The sequence below is a fragment of the Plectropomus leopardus genome, chromosome 9, assembly GCF_026936395.1.
Source record: "Plectropomus leopardus strain MGB_pleo_1.0 chromosome 9, ASM2693639v1, whole genome shotgun sequence".
In the NCBI taxonomy this organism is placed as follows: domain Eukaryota; kingdom Metazoa; phylum Chordata; class Actinopteri; order Perciformes; family Serranidae; genus Plectropomus; species Plectropomus leopardus.
The window spans coordinates 13,183,860-13,207,673 of record NC_142184.1 but is presented as its reverse complement, the minus strand read 5'-3'; the positions used below and the strand labels follow the sequence as shown (position 1 = coordinate 13,207,673).

At 39.6% G+C, this 23,814-nt stretch overlaps 2 protein-coding genes across 7 annotated transcripts; one reads left to right on the top strand and one right to left on the bottom strand.

The window, feature by feature from the left end:
• Window positions 1-233: 233 nt before the first annotated feature.
• Window positions 234-4,661, bottom strand: cnbpa (CCHC-type zinc finger, nucleic acid binding protein a). Of its 4 annotated transcripts, none has more exons than XM_042492325.2 (5): window positions 4,507-4,661; window positions 2,400-2,517; window positions 2,109-2,174; window positions 1,358-1,556; window positions 234-1,229 (listed from the first exon to the last, which is right to left on the bottom strand). In XM_042492325.2, the coding sequence occupies exons 2-5, from the start codon at window positions 2,512-2,514 to the stop codon at window positions 1,112-1,114; spliced, it is 498 nt and encodes a 165-aa protein (XP_042348259.1). In that variant the 5' UTR covers window positions 2,515-2,517; window positions 4,507-4,661; the 3' UTR covers window positions 234-1,111. The 4 variants fall into 4 exon arrangements, with proteins under 4 accessions (XP_042348259.1, XP_042348260.1, XP_087938132.1 ...); XM_042492326.2 differs by having other exon boundaries at window positions 2,406-2,517; XM_088082006.1 differs by lacking the exon at window positions 4,507-4,661 and adding an exon at window positions 3,405-3,465 and having other exon boundaries at window positions 2,406-2,517.
• Window positions 4,165-23,814, top strand: raf1a (Raf-1 proto-oncogene, serine/threonine kinase a). 3 transcript variants are annotated; one of them, XM_088082004.1, is made up of 19 exons: window positions 4,165-4,182; window positions 7,246-7,346; window positions 10,896-11,122; window positions 11,274-11,386; window positions 11,509-11,611; window positions 11,702-11,859; window positions 13,046-13,135; window positions 15,700-15,853; window positions 16,305-16,424; window positions 16,584-16,608; window positions 18,058-18,173; window positions 18,469-18,586; window positions 18,784-18,868; window positions 18,988-19,164; window positions 19,253-19,299; window positions 19,430-19,548; window positions 19,691-19,822; window positions 22,421-22,555; window positions 22,642-23,814. In XM_088082004.1, exons 3-19 carry the CDS (start codon window positions 10,922-10,924, stop codon window positions 22,780-22,782), a joined length of 2,034 nt encoding a protein of 677 aa, XP_087938130.1. In that variant the 5' UTR covers window positions 4,165-4,182; window positions 7,246-7,346; window positions 10,896-10,921; the 3' UTR covers window positions 22,783-23,814. The 3 variants fall into 3 exon arrangements, with proteins under 3 accessions (XP_087938130.1, XP_042347249.1, XP_042347250.1); XM_042491315.2 differs by lacking the exons at window positions 4,165-4,182; window positions 7,246-7,346 and adding an exon at window positions 8,020-8,493; XM_042491316.2 differs by lacking the exons at window positions 4,165-4,182; window positions 7,246-7,346; window positions 16,305-16,424 and adding an exon at window positions 8,021-8,493.

Here is a 23,814-nt window from a genome sequence, read left to right as displayed (position 1 = left end):
GCACTACATAGCCTATGAATTAATCGACCAAGTTAGATTATATTCATTCCTAAGTAAAGTTAAAAAAAAATACAAGAGGACAAAATGTTTGTGGATGGTTTGTGTACCATAATGTGTGTTTTTTTAGCAGCTCATCTTGCATCTAAGCCTGTTTGAAGATGCAGATGATTGTTTTTACACTGACCCGTACGACAAAAACCTGTAAAGGACAAAAGACGTCAGACTGCAGGTCCTCCCCGTGCGCCTCCAACTTTATTGATAGTTTAAAATTACATTTCTATTTTCTAGGACTTCAGTTGCACTTTCCTTCCGACTTAAAAACTGAGTACAAGCAAATGGTATTTATACAGTAGTCTAAGTGATATTGTACAAAAATAACATTTTGATTTCTGTGAAAACTTTTTTCATTCCCAAATAACTCCTAATTCTGCTGTTCTGACAACTGTTCTTGATGTTAAATTTCGCCAAGGTAATAAAAAAAAAGAAAACAAAATCCAAAGCCATTTTGAAAGAAAAGTCTACCTTGGACTACCAAGTGATATTTAAATTGTAAACAGATTTCTATAAAAGAACATGTTTCTTTTAATACCTCCAAAAATTTTTATGTCAGCAATATAACATGTAGTTTGTTATCGCCCACTTTAGCTGCTTGTAGGGCTGAAATGCATCATGTTATGAACTGTTTCCATGTCATACTCTCTTGGCCAACTCATATCCCACTAAAACAAACCAAAATAACCATACATGGAAGTTCGGTTTCCATTTACTCCCTTCTTCTATCTCATTTTACTGAGGCTCACTTCCACAAGTTCAGAGGTCCTATAGTTTCCCATATGTTCAGTCCCATTTATTCATCTCTGATCACCAGTGGCTTGGAAAGGGGGGTTCTTTAACATAGCATTATACATAACACCGCTACCAAACTAAAACATTTTTGTATTGAATGCAGAAAGATATTTTTTTCACCCCTTTCATTGTATTACATGTCGAGAGGCTCACTGGCCTGGGACTAGCCTCTGTTAGCCAACCTTTGGCCAGTGAAGAGGATTCAGAGAAAATAATACAACCAACCATCAATCTGAAAAAAAGGAGGGGCAACAGAGGGCACTGATTATGCGCTGCCTTCAACGGTGCAATCTTTCGCCAAATGGCCTGCCTTTCCACAGTTGTAGCAGTTAGTATCGCTGGCTTTACTGCACTGCACAGCAACGTGACCAATTTCGCCACACCTAGGGGAGACAAAAGTTTCTCAAGTGAGAGACAATGCAGGTAAACTAACATTAAAGTGAACACAAGAACAGAAACAAGCCTGCTGCGGTGTTACAAGATTTAAATTCACATCTAGGTCAGCACTCACCTGTAACATTTCACCTTATCGCACAGTTTCTGGATGTGACCGAACCCACCGCAAGAGTAGCACTTCTGCTCGTTGGCATGGTCGCAGTCACGGGCCATGTGGCCAGCTTTGCCGCAGGTGTAGCACAGCTGCTCCCTCTCCTTTTTGGGCTCCTTGCAGTCCCGGGAAATGTGGCCACTCCTGTGGCAGTTGTAGCACGCTGAACAAGGAAAAAAAAAAAAAACAAAACACTTATTAAAATACAAGGTATGAAAGTATTACCGTTAAAAGATGGACATCAAGGTTTTGTAAATAACTCTGTAACTGTAATAAAAAGTAACACTTAACACCAGCTAACTAGAGTTGAAATAAGGGTTTGACAGAAAAGGCAAAATATAAAGAGCTAGAATACCGGTGTATCAATACTGAGGAAAATATTACAACCGTCCCACATACTCGGTATCCATATGTATCCATTAATTTGATGTTTTTGACACAGTAAGTACAGTATATAGGATAAGACTGGGCGAAATACTGATATTATACCAAACTGTTGCAGCACTTCCATGATTTGCTTTCTTTTTTCATTATACCCACATTATTGATGGTTGTTTATCAAAAATCTCATTGTGTAAATATTTAGTGAAAACACCAATACAACCAGACAATATCAATAATGAGGTATGTGGTCAAAAAATATTGTGGTATCACATTTTCTCCAAATCTCCCAGCCCTAATGTAAATAGAAAAAGTAGAGAATCGCAACGCATACCATCCTCAGTTTGGTCACAGTCCCTGGCCATGTGTCCTTGGTCTCCACACCGATAACAAAACAGCTCTGTAATGACAGCCATATTAGTATGCAAAGATGAAAGGAAGACAAGGTTGTAATTTATGGTTTAGACTTCCCAAATATTTCTCCGGAGACCCATCTGTAACTCAACACAACCGCTTCAAGTGAACACCACACAGTATGTAAAGTTTAATGATAAAGAATAACGTGTTAGCCAAGTTATTGGAATAATTATCCTATATTGGGTGCGGCCTGGATAATAGATAGTACCCTTGCCTCGTCCCCGACCCCTCCCGCGGCCGCGTGAACCGCTGGCAGGGCAATTCTTGATCCAATGCCCCGAGCGGCCACATCCAAAGCACTCATTGTTGCTGCAACCATCCATTACCTAAACAAAAACATGACACATATGAGTTAAAATCAGCTCAAAATCAAATATTAACAAACACTATTCAGCCTGCACACTGTCTACACCGGACACATTTTTAACTGTGTTTTTCAGCCATCCATCTAATCAAGCTTTCACACCAAACACACAACTGTTTTCAGTGGGGGATGAGATTATTTTCTTGACATGCACCATCTTGACTTTCCCCTAAAAAATGTTTAGCCTGTCACAGGCAATAATCAACATTTGATTTTCTACATTCTAGCTCAAATGCAGTTCAGAAAGTGGCCTCTCATTCTCAAATTAAGCTGCTTAGTGTGCCGGTAAAACCTAAAAGCATTAACATGGCACATTACTCTTATTGCTGGAGGTTAAATCTGTTTAGAGTATTTACAAACACACTTACTGAAACAATGCGCTTTAGCTCTACAAAACACACATTGTGCCATTTTTCAAAGGTGGTCTGAAAGCTTGGTTGTCATTCAATCTTACATTTTCACTAATGAAGCGGTTAACAAAGGCTCTGAGCAGTACATGGACAGCTGTTGCTGATGATGGGATGTTTTTGCAGTGCAGCCGGTGCACACAAGGTCACATGAGGACATGTCATCAAGAATGATCTGATCATGATCATAACTAAGCAACCATGCTTGTGCAGGCTTGTCAGAAATCAATGCCAACACTGAAAAACCATTTCAGAAAACTCTGTTTCATGATTTAAACTTTGAGTCAGAAAACAGTACACAACTCACAGACCGGTACTGCAGAAGTCAGTCTAACATAATGACTACCAGGGGGATCTAGTCTACGATCAAACAAAGGGGTGCATTTTTATGATGCTATTATTATTGGCCATCAGACTACAACTAACTACTACGCTAACTTACACGCTTTCATCAATGGGATCATGTTGTGAAGGCCAAACTTCTTTTTGTTGACGGTGCTAAAGACATCAAGTCAGGAAGAACGTGAGTTAATAAGTAATCAATCTCTTCGCCATAAGCACCCAAAAGACGACAAAACGGGGCAACTAGGTTTAAATCACCTCGGTTTAAGATTGCAAATGCTAACTTGTTGCTCCCAATTCTTGTAGCGGCCATCAAAATGTACACTGGGCCTTGAAAATTGGGCTTATATAATACTGTTTGGCAAAATAGCTGCATAAATGTTGTTTCTCAAGTAGCCACAAAAAAGCGAAACTCTCCTGGAGTACAGTTTAGTTGATATCGTCAACAATATAGCCCAACATGGTGCTACACGCCACCGACTGACGTTACTACAGAAATGGCCATGAAAGCATGCCGTGGGTTGTATGCTAAGTTAGACAGCTAGCTCCAGAGGGCAGTCCCACCACATCGTGATGTGATGAATATCTGCCACAACAGCGAGCCCGCCGTCTAACAAAGATTAAAGATAACTCGACTGCGTTTTTAAAAAAAGAACCTACATATCATATTTTCCACGTAAATAAACCACACAACGTGATTCCGGGCTAAAACGGAATCAAATGCCAAAGGTTGGAGCTACGCTAACGTTGGCCTAGTCACGTTGATTTTTCTGCGTACTCGCGAGACACTGCTGCTGCTAGCTAGCACATGTTAGCACACCACCTCACGATCACGACCAAGAAGCACGGTTCAGTCGACGATCGACCCTCTTTCACCAGTAAGAAAGTGCTTTACAGACACTCATGGTGATATATGTTTACCGTAAATTATTTCTGACGGGTATTCGGGTGAATATACCATAAAAACAAAATTTCCCGCGCAGGGCGCACACACTAAAGTCGTTGTGACGAGCTACCATTAGCAGGCCGGACTCTGAACCCGATGCTCCGTTACACCAAACCAACAACAGCGTTGTAATTTCAGGAAACAGACCGAACGTCCGATTTTCCGCTATTATAATTTACACACGGTAGAGTTTCAAAGTTTATACATACACAGTTTGTACTGATTAAATCGATTTTAGTGTTGTTTTATTGCTTACCTCGCTGGCTACCGTTACTTAGCTCTATCAGTGTTTACGCCTCCTTCTTTGCGCTACATGCGGTGTGAACAGGAGTTCCTGAATTGTCATTCACAGTATCCAGTAAAAACCTGCACAGTCATTGGCCACATACTCTACAAGCAGCCAGTCAATCACAGGGATCTCTGGACACCGCCTTTATGATTCAGCCAATCAGAGATACAGAATGGCCCCTTTTCCCTAAATCGACTGCTCTTATTTTTCCCCACATCTTAAAATGAACATCATCAGGGAATGTTGTTGCCATATGGTTATAGCTTTAATAATGGCAATATGGGCTACGTAAACTGCAAATGCCACGAAAAACCCCCTTACCACAGCCACAAATAATAACGATAATAATAATTGCAGCAATAATTATAATTATTTTAAAATGTAATTGATTAACCTTTTGAAACCTGAGCAAATGGGCTTGATTTCTTTCAAAAAACATGGTAAGAAGGCAACAAAGGAAGAAATGACGCCCCCCACCCCCCAAACAACAACAACAATGACCTGAAAATTAGAAAAATAACAAAAATAATAATAATAAATACATATGATGATAACAATGGTGATGATGATGACAATTATTATTATTATTACTACATAAAATAAACCCTAAAGGGGTCAAAGAAACTAAAAAATAAAATAGTAAATAAACAAGGAAATGACTTGGAAATTGTGATGGAATTATGATGATGAATATTGATGAATATTGAAAATAAAAAATAAATAAATAAAATTAAAATATTTTTTGGAACATCTTACAAAGTGGCTTATAACCCTTTCCCCCATATGTTTTTTAAAGACATCGCACCAACTTGTTTTGGGCTCCAAGATTGAAATACTTTTGAAAGGCATCTGAAAGCAGCATAAGAAAAGTGATTTCACTCCAGGTTTCAAACAGTGAAAGATTAGACCAGTTGCCCTGTTAAAAGTAATAAGTAATATAACCATTTTATTATGTCATAAAAGTAATGTGACCTATTACATTTGTTTGCCTTTTTATTACTTGGAATAGGCCACACAAAGACACATTTTTGCATGGCAAAAAGATGCAAAGCAACAGAATTAATTTTATATTCTACAAATAAACTCTTTTTTTTTAACCGAAAAGAGTATTTTTGGGTTTAATGACCACTATTTTGATTAGGGACTCAACTTTATTTATCAAAGTTAGAGGGTGTCTGGGGTGTGACTTTGCACTGTTGTTGTTTTTTGATATTATGACCTGTGTTTATCGCCGAGGTTTTTACACAATGGGTTTTATGATAAAACAATTGTTTGCATTAAAATATATGAAGGAAGAGCTGTAGTTTATATTTTTCTTTTTTTAGCTAGGCTACAACATGTGTTGTGGATGCTTGTCACATTTTCCTTGTAGGTAGGTTGTCACAGGTATCGTCCTGATTTTGTTGCATGCATTCTCTTGATGCATGAACTGGTTAGGTTGTTTCATGTAAATAAAGAAGTTAAATGAAATTTAAAATTTAACTTTTTACAGTCATTTTTAAGATTAATTTTTTAAATTCCCTTTTACAATAACACATGGGGATGGTTGTCACAAATGCACAAAAGTTATTTGACAGTCCATTTCTCTTGGACAGAATAACGTAAAGAGAGTAAGGTCACTCTGTTTCTACCTGATATTGTAGGCTTCTGTTACACATTTAAATGGAATCTATTAAGGATACAGTTTAAGGGTTCAGATGAAGGTAAAAACTGTAACAACCAACCCAATTCTCCCCTACATCAAAAATCTTTGACTCTAAGTAATCAAGCAAAAGCCTTTAAATATATATAAATATATGTATATATTAGGTTGCTATTGTTATGACAGTCTTCTGATACATAAATTATTTAGAGGCATATTTGAAACTAAAACTGAAGTAATTTTTTTTTTTTTTTTCAAGAAATCCATGAAATTACTATTTATAGGCAACTTAGTTTGTTGTATTTTTAACTTTAAGGCATTCACAAAGAATCTGGAGCTTGAATGAGAGTGTAAATGGACCTAAACAATACATAATCACAATAATCTAACAATAGTGTGTATGTGTTTCAGAATGTTATTGTATAATGTGGACCCTTTATGTTTAAGGAGTCTTGACTGCATCACATTTTGAAGACAAGTGGACTGATAGAGACAACAATCCATGGGAGCTGCAAGCATCTCAGCTAACTGGCCTGAGTGCTCAGTCAGATCAATAAGTGGGAAAGATGCATTCATCTCAGTCTTAAGGTGGCTTTGCTCACAGAGCTCTTAGGGAGCAATTATTTTATCCTGTTGTCTTTTTTTATATAATTCCCAACATTTAATACAAAGCAGGGAAAATATCAAAACCTATAATGCATCATTTTGAATGGATTAAAAGATGTTTCACTGTATTATCCCACACTGACTGAAATACAGTGATGGTGCTGCATGTGGGGTGGAGCACCTTAAAACGCTCCTCAATGACAAAGCCCTGCCCTCATCCTCACAGAAACAGTATTTGGCATTTCTGTTATTTGCTAGGTGGAATATCTGTCAGAAAATGAGTGTAAAGTTGAACAGGTAGAATGAAAGTAAAATTGAAATATATTGTGACTTTGAGGTTTAGATTTTTAACTAAAACTGTCTGCTGCTGCTGCTGCTGCTGCTTTATGGAAACAATGTATGCTGAACCCATGAAGACATATTGCCTGGGATGTTGATGAAGCTGTTTTTATTCTCAGATGGTGTCAACTCCAGCTTGCTGAAAGGACCTATGAGCCATCTGTAATTGGGGGACCTCAGGGGACCCAGACCGGGATGCTACAGAGATGGTGAACACATGGTGAGTGTAAGAGGGTACAGTTTCACAATTGTACTGTTTCAGAGCCAGTTTGGAGAGGAACATGCTGTGTTTTTGGCTAACAACAGTTCAAATTCAAGTCTGTTTGATCCCATTTCAAATTCATATAAACTAAAGAATAAAGCATCTGTCAGTTAAAAAAAAAATTTACCCCTGATATATGTGGATTTTTTTTACTAGTGTATATGTCATACCACAGGTTGGCTATTATCTTTGTGGCCAGAAATACAAAATGTAACATGACTTTGACGAAAATCAGAAAAATAATTTGCAATTTTGCAATGCTGCACTGTCCCCAAATATCCAGCTGGTGGCGCACGTGGAGTTTATAATGGTTTACACCTTTACTCCAAACCGGTTGTGAGTGGGCTTTTTTGTTGCTTTTCAAAAGATACTGTTGCAACTAATATTTTAACAAATGTTCATAAAATTATATTATTGCTTCATTTGCGGAAAAAAGTAATAACTGTGAGCTCATTTGCAACGTGGCGATTGCAGAATACGACTTTAAATAAAGTATATATGTAAATTATGGTCATACATTGAGAATCCAACTTTTTTTAAAGGTGCATTTCATTTTTAATGAGCAAAAACAACGGTTTTCCCAAAGTGGGAGGGATTAATGTGTGCTATAGTTGCGCAGTGTGAGTGATGCTTGCAACTCTTGTTATGACTGCAAGGTCCTGTTTCAATCACTGGCGTCAGACGGACGCAAGACACCAACTCAAACCGATTCACCTTCTCCTCAACAACGTAAATATTGATTGAAAAAGCGAGTCAGCACCGAGCAACTTCTGGGAGTTTTAATTTGAAAGTGCTTCACGGGATTTAAAGAATATCCCTCGTCGTGTCACTTTGAGGGTCCGACGGATTTTTTCGTTTTTACCACGACTGGGAGATAAAACTTTTCCTCTTATTATATTTGGGTGGCTCGTAAAATAGACCCGCCTATGACCTTCGCGTCTTAAATTATTACTACATTTACCGGATACATATTTGTTACAACTTCAGGGTCTTTACCAACTTCGACTTTTTCCTTTTTCTTTGAATGCGTTGCAAATATGATGATGTCACCGACGCCACTTTTTCCTGAAGTTATGGCGGAGCACAACTTTTCTAACTTCTCTTGGTAAGCACACACAGGCTACTGGCTCTTAGCATCGCTACTCTTTAAAATAATGTTTGAAATGCTAACGACAGCGAAACGGCTTCTCGGTAAAGCACATAACCAAGACATGCATTGTTTGAAATAGTGGAATTTGAATGGAGGGTGACTAGAGAGAGCTGTGCAGTGAAGTTTGACGGTAGTTCGCCTCTGAGGGCCTACAGGCAAATTCACAGCAATAACTGGATCTACCAGGCCTTATAAAAACACACGTAGGCTACGAATAGCTTCTGTAGTTGTGTAAATGGTGCACGCATATCAGCAGCAGGCTCATTTTATGAGTCTGTTTAGCAGAAGTTGGATTTCATTGGAGCTCCGTTGAAGGCGTTCAAAAGTCAGTTTTGTGTGCGTAACTCTCACAAAATCTGCTGACATTGATCTCACCTACATTTATGACTTTGAACACTTCAGTCAAGTCACAGAAACTCCTCTGTGGATGCAGCAGTCATCGTGGCTTTTGTGAAGTTGGCTGTCTTATGTAGACTGACCTGTTATGTAGCACAGATACAAGCAGACGGGAGTAAAGTCTAATTATTCTGGACTGCACTTTTTTTCCTCTGTTGTTACCCCTTTTCTGGATGGATCACAGCACTTGTTTTGAACAATATGCCTGCAGCATGGTGGGAAAGGTTCAAGACCCACAATCTAACAGGTTTCTGCATTTCTGTGCTATTGACACAGCGGTATGTGTGCTGTGACAGCTAACTACTCACCAACTGCAGTAAATCATCTCCTCAGTGCTAACAGGTCTTTGTAAAGGACACACCAGAGATAATTAGGAGTTCTGCAGAGTGAAAATATACACACTGAAAAGAAAGGACCAAGAATTGGTGAAACTGCAGACTAGGCTACATCGCTTATGTAAATATTTGTGTGTGTGTGTGTGTGTGTGTGGTTTAGAAAGTAAATGTATTTTATTCTGTTTTTTATATTGATGTTTTATTGTTTTTTTCCTTTATTGTTTTTGTTCATATTGTTATTTATTTATTGAAGTTTTGTGTCTTGCATTTTGCATTTTCTTTGAAACAACAGGCTATTTTCAGCTTTGAATTTAACTTCATTTTTTAGATTATTGTAATTGTATAAAAATAATATTTATTATTATTGTTATCGTAAGGCTGCACAATATGCAAAAAATAACATTATTTTAAATGATATTGTAATTGCAATATGAGCCACGAATTTAGTGACGATGCAAATTTTTGTATTTCCATTTCACTGGGAAAAAAAGTATCTAAATGATAATGATAGTGATTTTTGCTGTGGTCTGGACCAAACAAGCATGTTCCCTTACTTCTAAAATATGATTGTGGGCTCGAGCATCTCTTTGGCACCACAGTGCCTCATTTATAATCGTATGTTGTGACTTATTTTAACTTTATCTAAAAAAAAATTGCAGGTCCTGTGGTTTGGATGTTGCACGTAACCATAGTGTGATTTCTATTATGTTTCAATTGATTGCGCAGCCCACCTGATATACCAACTCAAGGTGTTTTTTTTTCTTCATGCCACTGTATAGTTAACAAGTAACACATTTTTTTTTAAAGGAGCACACGTGTTTAGAATTACTATTGTTTTTTTTTAAGTTATTCTTTTCCTTTATGTCTTTATTTAATAAGAACTGATATTGTGATCTTTTACTATCTGTTTCAGGCTCTTAAGTTTAAGTTGCCGGTTTGCCTGACCACACAGAAAAAGAGTGTGTTGAAAGCATATACTGTAAATAACACGTCTGACCTCTGTGCTCGCCTGAGATTCTCCTGGTCGGAGTGGATTAGTTTGTCTACACTGCTCTGCTGCTCGCTCTCACTTGAAAAGAAAAGGACGATTGCTAGTATTATGCCAAAAAAAGCACACATGTAATTCTTAAAACTACTACTATATTGCATAGCTTAGGGTTAAGCTGAGAGTTAAGCATATAGGACCACTAAACAGATCAGAACATACTCTTTACTTTTCCTGTCATACTTCTGAAAGGCTTGCTACGAACAAACTGACATAACACTGAAATGACCCATATCACGCCATCATGTAAGAGGGTTGGTTTCACTCGGGGAGATTATGTTTAGAGATACCCTAATGCAAACCTGTATTTCCATACTTTTTTCCCCAAAACTACAAGGCTATATCCAGAGATATATTTTGGTTAAAGAATATCAACTGAGTCATATATGCTTGTAAAGATTTGAATGGACTTTTTTTTTTCATGATGAAAAACATTTATTCTCTAATTTGCCAGTTAGTCTCTTACACTTTGACACTAAGTCTGCTCGCCACCATATCCTTACATAGAACAAAACGAACTAATGGTATGAACTTTCAAGCATTTGTACTACTAACACTGTGTATGTTTTTCTTTTTTTCAGACCATTGAGTGCACTTAGCTTTACTAATGGAGCACCTCCAGGGAGCGTGGAAGACCCTGAGCAATGGCTTTGGAATGAAGGACTCTGCGTTTGAGGGCCCGTGTCTCTCCCCGACCATGGTCCAGGGCTTCCCCTGCCAGCGTCGCTCCTCCGATGACAGCAAGATGCCCGACTCCAAGACTAGCAGCACTATCCGTGTCTACCTCCCAAACCAGCAGCGCACTGTGGTGAGTTGATTTTTCCTGAAGGTAGAAGATGACATACAGTTTTCCAATAAGGCTGCAGAAATACTGCATCGGTACACAGTTACTTACAGACATATGGGTGACTAACATTCAGGCAAACAAGAGAGGAATTAATACTTTATCTGTCCCTCAGGTAAACGTGCGTCCAGGTATGACTCTGCACAGTTGCCTGATTAAAGCATTAAAGGTGCGAGGTCTGCAGCCTCAGTGCTGCGCTGTATTTCGACTGCATCCAGAACAGAGGAGGTGAGCTCAGGACTGTTGTAGGTTTGAAAGATCAGAGATTGTACAAATCACATTCTTACTTGCTGCAGTTATTTTGCTTACTTATCCCCTCATGCAAAGCCTTTTTTCTGTGTTTGTTACAGTAAAAAATTACGGATGGATTGGAACACCGACTCCACCTCCCTTATCGGAGAAGAGCTTCTGGTTGAGGTTTTAGATCATGTTCCCTTGACGACGCATAATTTTGTGAGTAGAAGAATTTGACAATATCCTCACACTCAAGTCAATGCAAAGTGTCACTGCTGATGAAATACATATTTTTTCTGTCCTTTTCAGGTTCGGAAAACATATCTGAAGCTAGCGTTCTGTGATATTTGCCAGAAGTTTCTTTTGAATGGTTTCCGTTGCCAAACATGCGGCTACAAATTCCATGAGCATTGTAGCACCAAAGTGCCCACGATGTGTGTGGACTGGAGCAATATCAGACAACTCCTGTAAGTGTCTTCACCTTGAAATGGGAGCATGATGTAAACAGGTCATTAGTAACTTGTCAGTATGTTTTGTAAAAATACTTTTTGAACATTATATCACAAATTATTTATTATAGAAATATAACGGACAGACATACCAGCCATGCTACAGCCATTCTCAGTATGGAAGGTAATAGTTTAAGGAATACTTCACCCTCCAAATGACCATTTGTGTATCAGTTATTCACTTCGTGTTACATCAAATCCATTATAACAACTTTTTTTCTGAAAAATTCTTGATGAATTGGAGTCCTAAAGGTCTGTGTTTAACAGCATCAAAACTATATCAAAACATTCATTTACAAACAGTTGTGTGACTTTGGTGAATCTGACCTAATCCTTTAAAACACCAAAGTCACACAATAAAACAAACAACCTACCAATCATGGAAGTGGTAGACCGACAGCTCCTGTGTTCAGCAAGGTAAAATTACTGTTTTGCCACAGGAGTCTGGCTTTGAAGACACCAAAGATAAGTTTCACCTTTAGTTCAGATCCCTGTTGGAAAGGGCCATCTCGCAGCGAGTAAACTGAGTGTTTTTGGGAAGTACTGACTACATGAGTGGATAAATGAGGCTTATAGTACACTGCACAAGTTGTGTTAGAGTTTGAAACTGATGTTTTGATAAAATTTTGCTAATGTTGAACACGGATCCCTATGACTTTTATTTATTAGGATTTTCTATGTTTTTGGATTCTTTGACCACCGTGGAGGTATAAGATAAAAAGTTTTCATCAGTATTCAATGTAACACAAAAGTTGATAGGCAAGTGGTAATCTGGGGGGTCAAGTATCTCTTTAATTAAGATTTCAATCTAATAAAATTTGAGGTTAAATTCATAGTGGATCAGAAATGTTGTTAAAACAGGAAAGGGGATTTCTGCTGATAATACAGGTCTCCTGATTAGGTCTAAGCTTATATCTTTGCATACTGACACAGAGAATGGAACCTTATTAGTGTTGTTTTGCATGCAGGCTGCTGGACAGGCAGCAGTCTTTCAAAGATCCATATCACTGACAGTGATTAGATAAGCCGTAAGCTGACAACTATTGTAGTCTTTAGCAGTCAGCTGTTATTTGACTAAGCGCTCGCACATTCCCATGCGCTGTTTGCTACGAGGGATTCATTCCCTGTCACTCTCTATCTTCAGGTTGTGTCCAACACCTGGTGAGAGCGGTGCCCCTTCACTGCCCCCGCTGACTTCCAGGCGAGTGAGAGAATCTTTAACACGGTTTCCAAGGTGAGGCAAAGGTTTTATGTCTGATGTGCCCATAACCTATCCTCAGAGTGTTTTTTATTATTGTAAGATATATACTATACCTACAGGATTTATTGCCCTCAGAAATTCTTCTCAATATCAGTTGCAAATGATACATTTACAAATAAGGCTGAGTTTTGGAAACAGCATAAACAACATACAAACTATGTAACAGTGTTTCTTCTTCGACTAGAACAAAGAAGAGTGATATACTTCTTTTTTAAACAGGCCCTGTAAACAAACAAAAGTTATGTTTACATTCAGTGTTACTCACTAAAACACATTTTGTGTATCCTTAAGCTCTACAAACATATTGAAAGCATCCCCTTCCTCATAACATATTTTTAAGCATTTTAGAGTTATCACATTTATGTTACCTGGCTTGCAGTTGTCTTCATCCTCTTCTTCCCTGTCTCTGCTGATTTTTGCATATCTTGGCGTGTTATAGTAGAAATGTGTATCGCATCACTTGCATGCGGCTGTGTGCGTCCTAGTGCGTGTGCAAGAGAAACAAAATGTGTATCTCTTCTAGTAAAAAAGCTCCATAGCCACAAGTGGTCAAAAAATAATCAAGTGCCACTTGAACTGCAAAATTCTGGCAAACCAGAGAGAACAAAGAAAAGGTTTTAAAGAAGCATTTCACTGCAGGAAAAAGGGTACTTTCATAAAAACTGGGCTATCTACTCTTGAGATTGGTGCTACAGGACCAGAGAAAAGAAGAGGAAGAAGGCTGTGGCATTTACTTTTGCTTAAAGGGTAGAAAACATACAATACTAGAATGCACTGTGCTGCACTGAACCAACAAAAGTGATTGATGTAATGCTCTCCAGTTTGACACAGGAAACAATATGGTGGCTGGCTGGTAAAAATGTTTTTGATCAACAGTGCACTAAAATATATTTCTGAACTAGGAAACGCAGTAACAGAATCTTGGTTCATATTTAATCAGCTCTGCTTAGTTTTACTGTTTGATCTCAGTTTTTTCAGCCTCCATTTTTACAAAATAGGAAACAGTATGGCACCCACATCCTGTTCACAAACAATTAAGAAGAACACTTAAATATGTTTCAGAAACAGTTTGAGGCAAGTAATAGGCAAAACAGTAACAGAATCTTGGTTTAACTTTTTATCAGTACTGCCTAGTTTTACCATTTGATCTGAGTTGAAGAGAGAGAAAGGGGCAGATCTCTCTCAGTCTGTTTCTACACTCTTTGTCTGTGGTGGGGGCATATAAATAAGAGGAAGTACAGTCTGTTGTTCGAGCAACAGCCTTCGAGTTTTTCGCTGGCAAATGAGCAGGAAGATATGGACGCTGGAAAGATGGAGGGAAGTATAGCATAAACGATTTACAAATACTACCCACATTTTTATGATACAAAGCTGGTTGAAAATCTCTGAATAATAATAAAAAAAAATACATTGTGTGGGTTACAGGACAATAAAATTCAAGTATCAAATGAGGATACTGTAAATAGGGGTGGAGATACATTAGCAGGTTTGGGTAGCCATGACTGATGTCATTTTCTATGATTTATCATGCTTGACTCCAAAACAGCCGTAGTCGTAATGTGTAAAGAACCCTAATCTGAATTGAATTAAATCCTGTTTTTAATGACGTCCTCAGCTTTATGGGGGCTTACTAGTCCAAGTGCTGATGTAACGAGAGGCGTGAAAAGAGCCTGTTGTTTCAGGAGCACTTAAAATGGTTAAAAAGCACTCTGAGCTGCCAAATTAGCGCTCACAAAGTATCAAGTTGTTCCATGCAGAGGCAATCTCAAATACTCTTTTGAAACATAGTTTTGCATTGCCAGGAGAGGGATTGTTCTAGAGGAGTGCACTATGTGGTCATAAGTGTGATTTAATATGATCTCTGTTTATATACGTCAAGTTTCACTGTCCTTATTTTAACCAGCAGCTACAGTTCACTACACTAAGTAACCAAAAGCTTTGTCTATTCAGAGTTCTATTTATGGACATTAGGCATTTTGTTGTTCATGTTTTGGGATAATTTAACCTTTTAAAATTAGATTTTGTGCTGTAAAAGTGCACATCTCATGTCAGACTAACATTTGGATTGTTTGCAGATTAACGTATTTGGCTGGTGAGCTTTGTACTCTTCGGCTGAGCCAATAGTGATCTTGGCAAACATCAAGGGCAAAATACCACTGCAGTGTCAAGTTAGCCAAAAATGGGATAAGAGGAAGGCCACAATAAAATTAACCAACAACTACTTCCTCACAGTGCTATTTTTTCTGTTTTACTTTGTGTTGTTTTTTTGTCATCATATAGCATGCCTCGTAGGGATTTTACATGTGCGATAGCAGTTTGTTAAACATAAACAGATGATGCTTGAATAGGGAGAGTGAGAGAAATGAAACCAGAAAGCTCCAGCATCAACCTCGGCCACACCCACAGCAGGCCAGTTTTCAAGAAGTCGCAGTGTGTGCTTTTCTGTCAAATGTCAGTGGTGTGTGTCACTGTGAAGCAAGATGTAGACGAACAAAAGCTGCTCTGTCGTAACATTCGATGCTTGTTCACCTCTGCAGCTCAGCCCACCGATATTCCACCCCCCATGCCTTCAACTACACCACGCCTTACACGCCCACAAGCGGCGGGCTCTCCCAGAGACAGCGCTCCACTTCCACGCCCAACGTCCACATGGTTAGCACTACCCTGCCTGTAGACAGCAGCATGATTGAGGTAACTACACACCATATGGGCCCCTTGGGTACTCCTGTAGGTTCAAGTCACTATTAAAATATCCCTCTGCCTAGAAGAGCGATCTCGCCCTCCTACGTACATCTCAGGTGTTCAAACTATCTCTGGCTGGCTTTTTTTTCTACCTTTTATCTACCTCTGCGTTAAGTAATCCACCTGAACAGGGTTGAGCCTGTTTTGTGTAATTCCCCTGATGGCATCTTATTTTAAAATGTGCGACACTTGACTTCCCCCTGTTCAGTTCTGCTTTTTCACTGCTCATGTTGTTGCATAATCAGCTCACTAGTTTTGCATGCTTTGTAGAATATTCTCCCTGTGTTCTGCTCAGGTAGTAACCTGGGCATCACCTTTCCTTCCTTACTTTCCTTCACTGTGTCCCTTTTCCTCCTGTCCACTACTGGCCTGTTGTATTGTGTACCCTGCTGGGGAGTAGCTAGACTGCCTGAATACGTCCCCCAGCTCCTGGTGCCATAGATTCTGGCTGAAGAGGAAAGTAGGTATTGTGCACTTCTCCCAGTCTTTTGTTGAAGCCTCCTCCGAGAGTCCAGAAAAGGTTAGAAAGCGCAGCGTCTGTGTGCAGTCTGAGTGGCATGCATTGCAAACAGACTATCTGCATTCACATCTTGAAGTTAAGCCATGAGTGACAGCGCAGCATGTTGTTAACTGTGTGAGCATGCTGACAGAAATTTGTGTTTTTTTCTTGTCTCTGTAGGATGCTATGCGTGATCATGACTCGGGTAAGTGCTCGCTTTGCATTTCGTGAACATCATGTTGTGTACTTTTGTGCTGTATCACGTACTTCCTCCCTTCACAATAACCCAAAATTCCCCTCCTTTTGGTTGTGCATTCATTTGAAACATACAAGTGTTCAAATTCAAACTTTTTGAACAGACTGTTCAGACATTATCTTCTCCCTCCAACATGGAGATTACTCATCACGGCATTGAACGTTGAGGCCCACCCATAATTAGGGATGCCACCGTGAGGAAAATTTCCCACCTGTTAATAAACTCATAACCACATATGTGTTCCGATTGAACTGGACATTTTACAAGAAAAGATATCCATTATTGAAACTCAGTATCTGCAAAGTGCTCCATTAAGTTACTGCTAATGCAAACAGAGTATTTCCTGCTGCTGCAGCTCTACATTAAAAGTGTTTAGCTGGGGAAACACGAGTTGACCATTATTATCAGTAGTGGCAGGAAATGCAATGGGTTTGTCAGAGAGATTAGCATCACTGCTATCGTTCATCCAAAAATGCAATAACAAGACAACTGTGATTTTTGGCATTTAATAGTAGTTTAGTTTAAAGCCATAGTGAGCTGTTAGATGAAGAGCTGCACACCTCCAACTTTTTAGCAATGTAGTCAACTACTGTTCCCTCATTAACAATGCCAAGTTTCCTATTAGAATTGGGTTAAATCGAAAATATTGTCAAATAGGTGATTTTTCTTTTCGCATTGACACCATATCCCCTGCAATCGTCTTATCGGTCAGCTCCTCTTTCAAGTGAAGTCTGACTAATGCAAGTCTGTGCTTTTTTCTGCTGCTGTACAGAGCAGACATTTTCAGTTTATAATTATAGCGTCAGACAAAGTATTGATTAAAAAAAGCAAAGCTGCAATGAGGGCAGTAGGCAGGTAATGTCAATGGTGTATGCCTGAACACTGTGACACCACTACTGAAACAAGCCTACCTATTCAACAGAAAATAAAAGTTAAAAATAGCTAAGCAGTAGAGGTGTTAGGGTGGTAATGCAAGTCTGTTCTGTATGTGATGAAAACTTTTTTTCTATCACACAAGAAAAAAAGTTTTCACACCTTTGTCATTAATCTTCAAACATTTTTTCATTTCCCCTCTGATGTTCATGTGTAAATTAAATTAAATTCTGTTAGTTTGAAAACAAAGGAAGCAAAAAAGGTGGGAAAATTGGGATAAAGGTTGTGTCCCAAATTGCTCAATATTTGCCATACAGTCCGCTGTAAAGTATATTTGCCTTTCCCTAACATTGTCTGAGAGAGAATTTTTGTATCCCATTTTGTTGCATCCTAAAGAGTTTTTTTTTATGTCACATTATATGTTATCTTCTATATAGAATTCCCTCTACAGTGAGTAGTAAATTATTTTGGACACAGTCAAAGTCTTCCATCCTGAACGGCTTCCTTCTCTTTGTATTCCTCAAGCTGGGAGTTCCCCCAATCAGAGTCCTACAGGCTGGACTCAGCCGCAGTCCAAAGCCCCTGCACCTGCCCAGCGAGAGAGGGCCCCGTCCTTCAACACTCAGGAGAAAAATAAAATAGTAAGTTCAGTGTCTTGTTTGCAGCGACGGAAGTAATAAAAGACATTTAATCTCATTGGTCATTTTACTTTGAAATTCTTTATCTCGTGTTGTACTTTGCTGCATTAGTAAGTTATTTTACTTGTACTTAAATAAAATATTGTAGTACTCTTTTCATTCCTGCTTTTATGTAGTAAATAAAGTGCATGCTGTCAGACGAGTTATGTGATCTAACCTACAGTATTCTGGCGATTGATAATAACTGGTTAGTGTGTGTCTTACACAAGTTTCACCTTCTTGACTTCTGTTCATCCAGAGACCTCGGGACAAGCGAGACTCGAGTTACTACTGGGAGATCGAGGCCAGCGAGGTGTATTTGAACTCCCGCATCGGTTCAGGCTCATTTGGAACTGTGTACAAAGGGAAATGGCATGGTAGGAATGCATTTCACACAGGGCAGGGCACATTCAGATGCAACCACTAACACTTTCACGTAACACTTTTAAGTGAGTTACCTGGCACGTGAAATGGTTTGAAAATGTACATGTTGAACTGCTTTTTTTTTTTTTTAAATGAGCTCACAGTGGATCTTATGAGTCAGAGGTAACTGAGCTGAGCATTTTTGTTGTAGGTGATGTAGCAGTGAAGATTTTAAAGGTGACCGACCCCACACCAGAGCAGTTCCAAGCGTTCAGAAATGAAGTGGCGGTCCTGAGGTAAAAATGGATGCACTGTTCTTTTTCATCAGTTTTGACAATTGCAATCATCTTCTTTGCAAACTTTTATCTCATCTTCGCTTTGGTGATTTCCTCTTCCCCTCTGCCTCTGGTTGCAGGAAAACACGACATGTCAACATCCTGTTGTTCATGGGCTACATGACAAAGGACAACCTGGCCATTGTGACCCAGTGGTGTGAAGGCAGCAGCCTCTACAAACACATTCATGTCCTGGAGACAAACTTCAAGATAATCCAGCTCATAGACATTGCTAGGCAGACGGCTCAGGGCATGGAGTAAGTGCAAAAAAAGTGAGCTTTTCCAATAAACTCTGACAAAAATAAAAGAAACCAAGATGTAATCTTTTTTCCCCCTCACTTTTAGCTATTTGCATGCAAAGAACATCATTCATCGTGATATGAAGTCCAACAGTATCCTTTCTATCGGCTGTTTTGGTGTGAGTAATTTGAAAAATGAAACTGTCAATGCACTGTTAACATTCTGGTCAGGATCTGTGCTTCCCTAGTATGCTTTAGCTGTGATTCCTTGACAGCAGTGCAGACATCTTCTTGCATGAAGGACTAACGGTGAAAATTGGGGACTTCGGTCTGGCAACAGTGAAGGCCAGATGGAGTGGCTCACATCAGGTGGAGCAGCCTTCTGGATCCATTCTCTGGATGGTCAGTAACACAGCTCTGGTCTCAATAAAGCGAATGAGAAAGCTATATTGAGAAACTGAGAAACACTATTAACAGATAAAATAGTGACATGAAAACAGAAAATGTCATCCTCGTGTTTACTTTTTTGTCCGTGTGTTCACAGGCTCCTGAGGTTATCCGGATGCAGGATAACAACCCGTACAGCTTCCAGTCTGATGTCTATTCCTATGGAATTGTTCTCTTTGAGCTCATGACGGGAGAGCTCCCGTACTCCCAGATAGCAACAAGAGATCAGGTAGAGCCTCATCATTTATTTGTAACACTGAATGTCAAGTGATGATATTTTGGTGGTACTTCAGTGCATAAAGTAGCCCTTTTACACGCACACATGCTGGCTTGACTTTGTTTGGCTCGGCGCGTCAGCCCAGCATGGAAAGGGTTTGCATCTCCATACAACAGGGCTTCCCGCTTGAAGGCTTGTCCTGATGTGCTTGTGTTAAGTCTGTGATATTTAAAAGCAGTGGCCCTTTTAGTACCGTTTGCTATTGCACTGTGCAATGGTTGTTGCTTACCAGTTCCTTAATCGTTATGGTTTATCAGGCTGTTGCTACAATTTTGCTTTCCATCTAGTCTTAGTGGAAAAAAATGATGAAGTATCTGCTATGTTTGGTAATAGCAGCAGAGGCTATTTAAATGTTGACAATGACAAAGCCCATCTGATACCACCCCAGACTGTTTGGAGGCAGTGGGGTGTGTTTTGACCCTATTCCAGAGATGGTCCGTCTCCCACATGACTTGGCAAAACTTGGTGTATTTAAACTGGTTATGGCAATGCAAATCAGTGCGGCTCAACATGGCCAAAAGTGCCAATGAAAAAGCCCAACATTAAGTCATTGTAATGATACTCACCCATTATTGCCACATTTATACCAACACTTTAGGTATAGTGCCCTTAGGAGCCATTTGTAATACCTACTAATATGTATCTAAACTATATATTTGTTTTTCATTTCCACTGCAGACAGAACAAAGTCTGTTGTAATTAATGGGACAATAAAAATAGCGGGTTTGTGCAGTGGGTCCCTTTCGAACAAGAAATTGAACAGAGCCGGGCTGCTTGGTGGAAACAAGGCTTAGGTGACATCACTACACCGTAAACACACCTGGCTACCTTGTTAGGTTTGGTCATGTAAAGCAGAGCTGTAACCCACAGTCACACAAGTGTCGAAGCTGTCGACCTCTCCTGGGTCCCAGACTGTGTCAGGCTGCGAGCCGAAGCCAGAAGGTGGTGGAAAGACACTGGGTTGCTGTCTGAAGGGGGTTGTGGCGCTGGCCTAAGGCCCACCATGGAACAGAGGCGGGCGTCCTGGAGCCACTGGCCTAATTTTAGAAGCCGTAACACAACCCTGTTCGTGTGTGAGAAAAGGGGTGCAAGGGTTTGCATATGTGTGTCTGTGGTTCTTCGTCCTCCCGCAGGCCACGAGTCTCGGTCTGGATCCTGTCTGGCTCCTTGTTGAGTTCAGTTTACTGTGTCTGTATTCAAAATAAGCTAATGTTGCTGTACAAAGTGTGCCCATAAGTAGTGTTATGAGCTGCTGCTGAACTGGCAAGAACATCTAGTCCTCGTATTATCCATTATCTCTGCAGCATCATGCACTCGTGCCTCTGCAATAGCTCCAGTGTTTTAGATGCTTGTCCTCTGAAACTCACTGGCTGTATTTCTAAAACATCTCTGGACTGCTGATTTAGGACTGATTGGGTTCCTCTTACTAGCACACTGACTTAGGCCCTGTCATACATGCACAGCAAATCTGAAATTATCTAGACATTACCCAGAGGAGCTGCATGTGAGAACAAAAATGTCTCAATCAGTTTGATAGGACTCAACCCTGCCAGCTCCCTAGTCCAAAGTCTGTGTAATGTCCAATTGAGCCCTTGCGTGAATAGAAGAGGTAAATGTCAGTAGATTTAACTTGGGATGTTCCAACCAGATCAGGAGGATTGGTATCAGGCCCAGTCCACGTGTTTTGTATTTGATTGGGATGTTATTTTGAGCATAGGCCCGCCCAGTCCTTTGTTTACATCCGCTGTCACGCAGGTGTCGTAAATGGAGGACACGATTTGCAGCAGATATTCAGCTTGTATTATTTATTTTTTCTAGTTCAATTTAAGCTGCTACACCACTTTAATGGGAATAGAATTTTTTGTTGTTTGAGTGAACTAGTTTTACATTTATGCTGTAATTAGCCATGCAAAACCATTTTCAGTTTGTTAGTTTTGTAAAAAAAACCAAAAAAAAAAACCTAAGGAACTGTTTGGATGCAGATATTTTTCTTGTATTGCATTGCAGAGCTATTAAAGTACTTGAAATGTGTACTGTGCAGCTGGATTATCCAGGTAAATAAAAGTTTCAGATCAGGACTCTGTATCAGCAGATTCTCAATATCAAATGACTGGAATCAGGATCAGGGCAATAAAACTTGATCAGGTTAAGTGACTACAAATGAGTGGGCGTGTTGATGATGTTTTTTTATCACAAGGCTCGCACAAAGCCCAAAGAAAACAAACGTTTGAGGGTTAATAACTCGAAGATGACAGCAAAAATTCCTAAGTAGAGAGATGACAAGATTTGGGGACTTGTGCTGTTAAGGACCGAAGTGAAAATCTGAAGACAAATTAAAAAAAAAAAAGAGCTGTTGCTCATGACAAAATTACAAAATGGCTATGTGGCGGCAGCATAATCCTCGCTGCGGTGATGGGATAATCTCCTGATGTCATTTGAGAAAACAACTTTCAGACCAGTTGTTCAACTCTAGAATACTTTCAAATGTGATCAGTGCTTTACACACTCCCTCAGTCTCATCATCTGCTGTGTGTGACTCTCTTCTCTTAGATCATCTTCATGGTAGGAAGAGGCTATTTGTCCCCAGACCTCAGTAAGCTCTACAAGAACTGCCCCAAAGCCATGAAAAGGTTGGTGGCCGACTGCATCAAGAAGTCGAAGGATGAGAGGCCGCTCTTCCCGCAGGTGAACTGCTCTCTAATAGCAGACTTCAAGCTGAACGAAGAGTGTTTTCTTGACTTATTTGTTCTCCTTCATGCATTTTTTTTCAGATCTTGTCCTCCATTGAGCTTCTCCAGCATGCCCTACCTAAGATAAACCGCAGTGCCTCAGAACCGTCCCTGCACAGAGCCTCTCACACTGAGGATATCAACGCCTGTACTCTGACCTCCACCAGACTGCCTGTTTTCTAGACGCTCAGACAAGCACTGCCCCTCCTCCTCTCCTCACACTTCCCCTCCTCAATCTCCTCTGAAATATCCAAAATAGTCCAAAAGCTCAGTACGCCCAAATTCCTTACATGCAGAAGCAAATGTATATCTGAAATATGTACATGCAATCATACATAAACCCACGGTAATCAGTAGAATATGTAAGGAAGAGAGGAGAGGGACGTGCAGAGAGATGTGGATCTGAGATTTATTATGGAAGAGAACGACGATGGATTGCAGTGCACATGAAATGGATGGCATAAGATACATCCAAGGGGAAGCTCTACGGTGGCAATGCATTTGGTTGAAGTTGTAAATACATGCACGCACACCTACCTAAGATGACGATGATAAATGGACACTGAAGGAAGCTCAAGAGAAAGACACGTGTCTCTCTTGATTTGGATTCTTTGACGTGAAGCACACCCTTCTATCTGGCTGCCTGCGTTTCTGATGAAGAGGACCTTTAAAGCTCAAATGCCTTAAGAGGAATCAAAGCCTGGACTAAGATCCCGCACAATTCATCACAAGCAAAGGCGTTGGATGTAGTCCATTTAGTTGCACAGCAGTAGTTGATTTTGCATTGTCTTAAATGATAATGGCGTAGACATGGGAAATTATCTTTATTTTTTTGTTCTTTCTTCTTTTAATTGTCTTTATTTTTTGGGTAATTTTTGGAGGAATTCTAGCCAGTCAGACAGCGAGCGTGAGTGATGACGGAAAATTTGCACATTCTAGCAAAAGCAATGGTTGTGTTTCAACAGTCTACACATTGGCTTCATTGCCACGAGTAAACTGATCTGTAGATAGCCACATGTCCTTATCAGTCCTCACCAGGTTATCATGAGCTGGACATTTACCGGTTGTCTTAAATGTTTAAAATGATTTGGAAACTAATTTGTATTTGTTGTCTTTTGATGTCTCTGTCAGGAGGTTAAACGTTTTATTGTGTACTTGGTGAGAAAGTTGTCTATTCAATATTTTAATAAAATTAAGTTAAATTCCTTTGCCAAA